At 51.1% G+C, this 9,564-nt stretch overlaps 1 protein-coding gene across 4 annotated transcripts in view; it reads left to right on the top strand.

The window, feature by feature from the left end:
• Positions 1 to 9,564, top strand: part of NCALD (neurocalcin delta) — a 449,552-nt gene that overhangs the window by 181,588 nt on the left and 258,400 nt on the right. Inside the window, exon 3 of one of the 4 annotated variants that reach the window (XM_089336419.1) lies at positions 2,589 to 2,665. The exons of the other annotated variants lie outside the window; for them this stretch is intronic. Within the exon in view, the coding sequence (XP_089192545.1) occupies positions 2,589 to 2,650 (62 nt within the window). The 3' untranslated portion in view covers positions 2,651 to 2,665. The remainder of the gene's footprint in view (positions 1 to 2,588; positions 2,666 to 9,564) is intronic. 4 annotated transcript variants of the gene reach the window in all.

Here is a 9,564-nt window from a genome sequence, read left to right as displayed (position 1 = left end):
CAGGTCTCGAACCAGCACCCTTATCAGATGCTGGCATTGCAGGTGGTGGCTTTACCTGCTACACCACAGCGCACGGTGCTGGCCCAGTGAGCTGCTTTTATAACAATGTACAGCCAGTTGGTTTCTTTTGTTTTTGCTATTCTCTCTGTTCAGGATGTGTAGGATTGTCAGGTGGAGGTGTTTAAAGAGTACAAGACAGAAAATAACACTGCAGGGAAAGAGCAGTTTAAAGAGAAGACCCCTTCGTAACAGTGTAGTCACGGTTAAGGAACACTAATCAAAGATGAGAAGTGGCCTTAGGAGCCACCCCCGGGCCTGCAGGGGCCTCAGGAGGGAACCCGGGCTGTGCCCGCGGCACTGGGCGGGAGCTGTGTCTTCAGGGGCAGAACTCAGCCGTCACCAGGAAGCTGGCCAGCAGAGTGCACCTTGCAGTGGCTCTCCTTTCCGACCCCTGCTAAGGCCCTCCCCAACCCCCCCCCCCCCCCAGCACCCAGAGAGGAAGACAACCTATGGCTACATTCTGGAGCATTTAGCCTTTCAGAGTCAGAGCAGGGTGGAAGAGACTAGCCAGTGCATCTGAAGGGGTGGGCAGGCAAACCCAGCCCTGTGGTTTTGGTTTGTCAGTTGTTTTCTCATAAAGACAGGCTCAGCAGGAGGGCCTGGTTGTGTGATGAATTTCCTGCCAGCTTCACTCTACTAGGATCAGGCTGAGAACCCAGATTGCATGCAGTTCCTCCTGCAGTTGACTGGCTGCTGGGCAAAGGGAATTGGAGACTTGGTGTTCCCAGGTTCCTTTGCGCTGTGGCACCGGGATGGAATTCTGGGGTTAGGAAGTGGAGGAGAACTAAAGTGTGCGGAACTAGCCTGTCCTGAGGAGTCTATGCCAGGAAATAAACCCTTGGCGGAGCCCCTGAGACGGCCTGGGCTGGGGAGGAAGAAGAAACAGGACCGGAGAGCCAGGCCCCATAGGGTGGATAAACAAAAGGCAGAGAGGCGGTGACATGCGTTCAGCGGACATCTCAGAAGTGAATGTGTCGAGTCAGTAGGGGGTCTTGAACTGCTCACACTGCGGCTTGTTTCTCCTTGGAAAATGAAATCGTCTACGTGCACACAGCCAGGGAGATCACGTGGCTGCCTTTGGATGCTCAAGCAGGCCGAGATGGAAGGGAGGAGCATACGTGTCCCGAGTCCTGGACAGCTTCCAACACACGCTCCGCAGGTGAGGTCACAGAACACACGCCGTAAGAAAGTGGCCGGTGGAATTCTTGAAGGTGAAGAAATGATAGGAATTCCCAGGCTGTGGCATTTTATAAGAAGCCCAAGCACTTCTTATAAGCCCTGGGGCTTTCGACATAGGAAGTGGGTCTGTGATGTTCTCCATTTAATCTGCCTCAGCCCTCAAAGTTGAGTGGCCTGGCACAGTTCCGAAGCGGCATCTTCAGGTACTTGGAGTTTCTTGGGCTTTGGCCTGAAGCTGGCTCCTTTTCCCAACAAATCAAGGACGTGAACTTCCTTCTGATCTTGGGAATCTGCATCCACCAAAGGTTCTATTTGGAAAAATAAATGTTCACACAAATAGATTGTGATCCCTGATGGAGCCATGCTTAGCAGGTAGAGTTGCAGAAGAATTCTAGGGACTGAAAATTTCCCCTGTGGTAGTTCAGTTCGGAAGTCACCTCAATTTGTCATTGGCCTTGAATCCAAATATTCACCAAGGCCATGTCTGGATAGGAGACTGAATCGGTCGTGTTAATTGTCCTTGTTTAATTCAACTGTAGGGAAAATTAATCCTTTTATGAGCGAGTGGTTTTCTGGCTGACATCCTGCTGCTGAACCATCCCTTTTATTTTGTGATGGAAAGAAAGGTTATAAAATGTTCTTAATTAAAACTTTTCATCCCTTTCCCCACCACGCTCTAAAAATACACTGTGGAAGAATACTATTTTAATTGGAAGAAGTATTTAGCTCAATAAAACTAAAATATAACTGTGTATAATCAGGAAGTGAAATAATCAGGATCAGCCATCTGAAGGATCCCATACGGTTTCTCGTATGTGTACACAAGAGATTTAGACTGAGATCTGCAGATTTTCAGAGTCAGCGCTAAGGAATTCTGGCCGTCAGCCAGCAGACTGGGAGTTTGCTGTGTGTCAGACCCGTTTGAGGAATAGGACAGGTGGCTGTTACCCTCAAGAAGCTAATCTGATGGCAGAGACCAAACCCTTGAAAGTGATGGATGCTTGAAATTAACTGACTACCCAGCTAAGTAATGCCAGAGAGCTGTACCTACTTACCTAGCAGACTAGTGGCACAGGTAATGAGTACTTGCTTCAGAAAAGAGAGTTGGCAGTGGCAAGGCCTGAGGCCACTTGGGGATTGGCCTTTGAGGACAGGTGGGACTTGGATAGATTGAGTTGAAATGCCTTTGGCATTACGATGGGAAAACATGAATTAATAGGGCTTCAGATGCCCTGGGACCTTCATGGCCGCGTCATTGCACCGCACATGAATCCCGACAGTGAATCACTACCTCTGCTCTATTTTTGTACAGTGTTAGTCACCCAGAAGCTCTTCTGTTTGGTTTTCAGGTAAAATCTGCCCTCACTCCCTTGAGCTTCCATTCAGGCTCTTCCCTGGCAGAGAATGCTGAATCCTTCCTCCACAGGTGAGCCCTTGCTGGTGGGCTAGGTTGGGCCTACAGGTCTATTCCAGACTCTTGCCTTTAACTTAGAGAAGAATTCAAGTACTGACACAAACATGGTGTGCACAATGATAAAGTTTATCAACAAAGGAAGGCGCATACACAGCACTGGAGGGAGAGTGGGCCAGGCAGGGACTTCCATACCCTGCTCACCTTGTCCATGGGGAGAGAGCAAGTGAGCCCGAGAGCCCCTTCCCCTTTACCAGGCTTCTTATGAGCTTAGAAGAGGGGCGTGGTTACATAGCACTGCCCCCAGGTCCCAGGGAAGGGAGGTGCATCCTGGGGGAGGGGTCATTGACAGGTGGGTGGATTGGATTACGTGGGGTGGGGGAGGTGTGGCTTCCAGCTGGTGAACTCACTCTGTCTCCCTGACTTGTCCCACATCACTTAGAGTATTTGAAGTGAGCTGTTTGTTGCCCTTCGGTTTGTTTCCCTGCCAGTCCTCAGTTCGGGCTGTCCCCTACCCCGCCATCAGTTCCTCCTCACTGTTCATCATTTCCGGATACTTTGCCATCTTGGTCGCTTTCTTTCTAGGCATCTTGAGAGCCTTCGTTTATTTTTTTTGTCTTTTTTTTTTTTTTTTTTTTTTGGATAGGCAGAGTGGACAGTGAGAGAGAGAGACAGAGAGAAAGGTCTTCCTTTGCCGTTGGTTCACCCTCCAATGGCCGCCGCAACTGGCGCGCTGCGGCTGGCGCACCGCACTGATCCCATGGCAGGAGCCAGGTGCTTCTCCTGGTCTCCCATGGGGTGCAGGGCCCAAGCACTTGGGCCATCCTCCACTGCACTCCCTGGCCACAGCAGAGAGCTGGCCTGGAAGAGGGGCAACCGGGACAGAATCCGGCGCCCCGACCGGGACTAGAACCCGGTGTGCCGGCGCCGCAAGGCAGAGGATTAGCCTAGTGAGCCGCGGCGCCGGCCAAGAGAGCCTTCATTTATTGATGCACCTTTGTCCTGAAAACCTAGGTCTGATCACTCCCCAATTACAAACCCTCAGCAGCCCTCCAGTGCCCACAGTCAATGCAGGCCCCTGGCCAACCCAGCAGCTGGAACCCAAATTGTTGGCACCGCGCACCCCACCCCTGTATGCCACCTGTACCAGAAGATGCAGCCTCCCTGTGATCCTACCTGTGCTGCAGCATCTAACGGGCTGCCACCTCTCCTCCTTGCAAATGGATTTGGGCTAAGCCAGGCCGAGGTTCTTGGTGGTGAGGAAGAAGGAAAGGAATGGGGCCTTGAGTTGTGTTTCCTCTTCTTCTCTTGCCTTGGTAAAGAGAAAGCCTATTGCCTGCGTGCTGGAGGAGCTGCACATTTATAGTCTGGTCACCCTCTGGTGGCTTCCAGGGATGCCAAGGCCAGTGTGGGCCCATCCTGGTCTCCCTCCTGCTTCAGCTTCCCTCAGCACCACGTCTTGCTCCTCAAACCTGCCAAGCCTTTGCCCAAGGCAGTGCCACCACCACGCCTGTCCTGCAGGTAAGTTGCAGGCCCTGAGATACCACGCTGGCTGAGTTTCTGATCGTCACCACTCCAGGAAGTCCCAGTGTTGTCCACGGCATTGAGGTTGCACCACTGAGCATGCCCATGGCCGGGAGTCGGGTTAGTTTCCAGAAAGACAGGTGCCGGAGGCCTGCAGAATCCATCCTTAACACCTTGACACTGTTTTGGTGGAGTTCCATTCACTTCTGTTGGCTACATTTGCTCTGTTTATTTTTTATTTTTTAATGTTTTGAGCTGTTCGAATCTTTACTTAGCCACACTGCATTCACCATTCTGAAAGGAAAACCATGTCTATAAATTCTTGGAAGAAGACTAGATTGTAGCTTTTGGCTCCTTTGAGAAAACCCAAAATGCCCTCTTGTTTTTATTCTGCTACTCTCAAACGCAGGGTGGATCCTCGGCCGAGTGTCTCTCATATTTGGTTGTGGATTTGCTGTATGGTCTATGGGAGCCACAGTTCCCTATTTTTATTCTCTGCAGAGCGCTTGTTCACGGACACGGCTCATGTTTATTTGTAAGCCGCACAAGAGAGGGAACGCTGGCTTTGTCCATTACGCTGTTAATGAGCTGCCCGGTGTCTGGCACACGGTAGACATGCGATGGATGGTGGCATGAGTGTTGAATTATTCTTGGTGCAAAGTGCATGCTTCACACTCTGACAAGCCTCTGTAGGTTTCAGCAAAAGGAAATGTTTTCCAGAATGAGTGTTGCCTAAAAGATGCTCTCCTTTTCCCTACTGGTCCCTGGAGACTGCTCCCTGGGTCTCACTGCCAGTGGTCATCTGCCCACCCACCTTCCTGGAATCTTCTAGAATGCAAAGTTGCCCACTGCCTTATACCTCCTTGGGGTTTGCTCTCTGGGCATTTCTTACCCACCTAGATGTGGTCTGAACACCTGGATCTGAGCCCTCTGCCGTATGACCCATGTCTTGCTCTGTATCTTGCTGATTACTCTTGTCTCTGTGAACAACTGGAAAATTGCCTGCTTACTTCTTAAGGGGCCACAGCAACCTTTCAGCTCCAGGAATTGGGATTCAGACAGCTAGACATTTTTATGTGCTTTTTACCAAACATACCATGTGGTTTTCTGAGATCTTCGTTCTTTGCTTTTTTTCTCTCTCCCGTATCCCCGCCTTATTGCCTCTGTCTTTCCCTCCCTTTCCTCAGTAGGCGTTTGTTGAACACCTACTATGTGCCAGGCCTTGTGCTCAGTTCGGGGAATATAGTGATGCTTCAGGCTTGTGGGATGCCTCCCCTCTCAGAGCTCCTGGCGAAAATGCTGATAGAGACAACTCTAAAACCAGTGTGCCCCGCCCCCCACACCCACATGTAACACTTGTCCAGCTGAAGGGTTAAGCTCCGTTGTGACAAACACCATTATAGTTAGAGAGTGACCGTGGAATCCAGCAGACCCAGGCCGACCACCCAGGTCTTCCATTCATTACCTGGGTGACTCTGAGCGGCACTTCATCTCATGAGGTTGCAGCTGTGTGACCGTATGATGGGGGGCATAATAGGGTTCACCTTACAGAACTCATGGAAAGAGGAAAGAAAATGCAGTCCCGGTAAGGCCCAGAGGACGGGACCGACTCTGTAAATGCAAGTCAGGAGAACGAGGGTGCAGATGAGAGCAGGCAGCCGCACTGATCATTTGCAAACAGTCTGACCTTGATTCGGAGACAAATGCTCTTCGTCTCCAGTTGCCCCAGCAGACAGAAGCAGGACCTGTTTAAATGGACAAAGAGCCAAAAAGAGGTGACCCCAGGTGGGACGCGTGCGGGTACAGTAACCCTGGCTTCTGCACTTGGGAGATCAGCCGCGGGCAGGCTGACAAGCTCACACGTGCGCTTTCCCGAGCAAGGACAAACCTCTGCGCCCGGGCCCACGGCCGCTGTGTGGAAGGGCTCAGGTCTTCTGTGACAGGCAGGCTAAGGAGAGCAGAGAACAAGGGGCTTGCTGGGAAGGTGTGTGTGTGTGTGTGTGTGTGTGTGTGAGGGGGGCTGGGGTGGGGGAGAGGGAAGCAGGAGGTAAGTACATGAGGCCCCTGCGCTTTCGAATTTCCTGCTCTACTTACTGGGATTTGCCTAGAGCTTTTTCAGCCTTGTCTTTAAATAATTGAAGACTGTCTGAAGTGCTGGGGCCTTCCTGAAAGCTTGCTCTGCCTGGTTGCCCTATGGGGAATGAAGGAAGGTGCAAATTGCGGGAATCACACTCCGCGGGGGCGGGGCAGGGGGCCAGGATGGGAGGGGCAGGCGCCTGTTTGTCCCAGGGATGGCAGGGAGCCCTCTGGGATTGGCAGACCCCAGGGAGGCCCAGAAAGACCATGAGTGCGTGTGCGCACGTGCGTGTGTATGTGTGTGTGTGTGTGGCCTTTAAGGTGACATCTACTGGAAACAGTTGTGAGGCAGAGAAGCATCTGCGGCCAAGCTGTAGTTCCCTCATTAGCTGTAGTTCCCTCACGGTTTGCTGCTTGAGACTTCAGTTAATTTGAGAACTTTGGCTTGTCTCCGGGCCCCTTAGCAACCTGAATACTTAGAATGGCTCTCGGGGAAGCTAAACAACAGTTCTAACCAAAATGTCTTCAAGGGTAGCAAGAAGGCTCCCAATTCTCATAGGATCCTTGTTAGAGAAACCCAAACAGAGTGGAGTGGGAATATGGTATAAAAAATAGTGTAGGACAAAACCAGAGAATTATTCTTTTGATGATGTGAGAATGTTGGTAATAATCACAATATTTTCTTTCTTTCCCCCCTGGTAACCATTTCCAGGTAATGCCTCATGCTGGCCAAATATTCATTTCTCAACTCTTCATTTTCTGATTCCCTCTCTCAATAGTTTTCAAATAGCTTACATTACTGTATATTTTTCAAGATTTATTTTATTTATTTGAAAGGCAGAGTTATAGAGAGAGACAGAGAGGAGACAAAGAGAAATCTTCCATCTGCTGGTTCACTCCCCACATGGCTGCAATGGCTGGAATTGGGCCGATGCGTAGCCAGGAGCTTCTTCCAGGTCTCCCACGTGGGTGCAGGGGTCCAAGCACTTGGGCCATCTTCCACTGCTTTCCCAGATGCATTAGCAGGGAGCCAGATTGGAAGTGGAGCAGCCAGGACTCGAACTGGTGCCCATATGGGATGCTGGTATTGCAAGCAGCAACTTAACCCACTACGCTGCAACACCGGCCCCTGTGTTTTTGTTTTAAATTTGGATTCCCAGCAGGAAAAGATTCTGGAAAGACTGTAGTGAGGTGAAGTACGGCCATGTAATCCTGCTGTTCCCAAGGCAGGGTCAGCTCCCCCTCCCTCCCTGCCCGAACCCCACCTTCTGTCCCCTTCTGGCTTTGCCTGTGAACTCTCACAGCATGGGTGTCTCCTGCACAGCACTTGCTGCGAGGTAGGACTACCTTTTGTAATTCGTGTTTTAATCTCTCTCCTTTGCTTGGCTGTAGTCTCCATGAGAGCAGGAGAAGAGTCTGTTGCATTCACCTTGTATTCATGGGTCTGACCTTGTGCCTGGCTCACAATCAGACCCCAGTGAGTGGTGTGGAATAGTAGCTAACCATAGCTGAATGACAGGCATTCTACTAATGAAAGAGTCAGCCTTCAAACTACTTGCACACAATCAAATGAATAAACTGCAATTAAAGTCTATAAAAATCTGCATGCGAGATTTGTCTGTGGTTTTGAGGTTGTAAGCCATTGCACGTACCCAATGCTACAGCTGACTTGGGTTATAAACACTTGAGTTTCCAAAAATGTACCTTCTTCGATTCTCCGTGTGTGAGGTAGAGAAGCAGTGGGTAGTTTTACTAAATTGCAATCCGCACAGGCAGAGCAGGACACGGGTGGGGATGGTCCCGCAGCCCAGGGGTCCCTGCAGTCAGAGCCACACACCTGCAGGGCAGTCCAGACAGGAAGTGGCAGGCGCTCTCAAACTGGCAGTCTGGGAGCATTTAACAAAGGGGTGACTTATGAAAGTGAGGGTAGGACTTACCGAAATGCTTAAGTCCCAGGGCAGTGCCCCAGGGCTCGCTATGGCTGGGCGCCTTTACTTCCGATGGTCCTGGCAGGTGGGGAATGGCTAGGAAGAGAGCACTGTTTCCCAGGGGCCATTGCAGGGGTCTCAGATAGTGGCCGGGATGAAGCCAGGCGGATGCAGACACCAACCTCCCTCTCCTCCCACCTCCTAATCTCTGGCCAGCACCTTCGGGAGGTGCACCCCAACCAGAAGTCAGGGCATAAGGACACCCATTGCTTGCATTCAGCAGGGCCCCAAGCAGGGTGGGACATGTTGGGGAGTAAATGTGAGGGGCCAAGGGAAGGGGTGAGGCGTGCAGAGAACATGGAAGATGTGGCTTATGCGTTGTCCACTGCAACCCACCAGGGCACCCAGAAAGCCTTCAGGGCCTGGAAACCCCACACAGAGATTAGCCCTGGGAGGCCCGCCTCTGAACGGCTGCAGTGAGAAGTGGCAGCAGCCAGCCTTCCATCTGGGGCTTTCCCTCACCCCTTTGTTCAGCACGGACTTATAACGACCTTGGTGCGCCGGGCACGGGGGTCTCATAAGGAGGCTTTTTGAGACTGCATTTTCCAGCAGTGTGGTGAAGTTCAAGGTGAAGCACCCAGACCAGCGGCAGCCACAGTCAGGAGCAGGCTGCAGGTGCAAACCTGTGACAACCACACCCCAGCCTTCCCCAGTCAGCGTCTTGGGGCTTTGGGTGTTTGAACAGTTCTTGGGGTGATTCCTGTGTGTACTCTCATGTGGGAAGCACTGCTATAGCAGCTACCAGGGGCCTTCAAGTTCATGGCAAATGCATATTGTAAGCAAACTATGCACGGGTTTCACAATTTTCTTGCATGAAAATAAATGTATTTTTTAATTCTATTTTCAATGAGTTTTTTTGAAGTTCTTGTACTTCAGACTTTTGCAATGTGAACAGATAAGCTCAGGACTTGGAGGAACACCTCCAACCCCAGTACACACAGTTTTGTCTTAATCTGGGCACATTTTCAAATAATCGTATAAAATAAGGACATCAGAATATAGGTGGCTTGCCTGCCTGCCTGCCCTCCCCCCAACTTCCCTCCCTCCCTCCCTTCTTGCCTCCCTCCCTCCTTCCCTCCTTCCCTTTTAGATTTGTTTACTTGAAAGGCAGAGTCCGAGAGAGAGAGAGAGAGAGAGAGAGAGAGAGAGAAAGAAGGTTACCATCTGCTGGTTCTCTCCCCAAATGGTGGTAATGGCTGGCCATAATGAAGCCAGGAGCCAGGGGCTTTATCCAGGTCTCTCAAGTGGGTGCAGGGGCCCAAGCACTTGGGCCATCTTCTGCTGCTTTCCCAGGTGCTTTAGCAGGGAGCTGGATCAGAAGTGGAG

Source organism: Oryctolagus cuniculus, chromosome 6 (assembly GCF_051225735.1).
Source record: "Oryctolagus cuniculus isolate XC-2025 breed Fujian yellow rabbit chromosome 6, ASM5122573v1, whole genome shotgun sequence".
Lineage (NCBI taxonomy): Eukaryota > Metazoa > Chordata > Mammalia > Lagomorpha > Leporidae > Oryctolagus > Oryctolagus cuniculus.
This window is presented reverse-complemented; position numbering and strand designations above follow the sequence as displayed.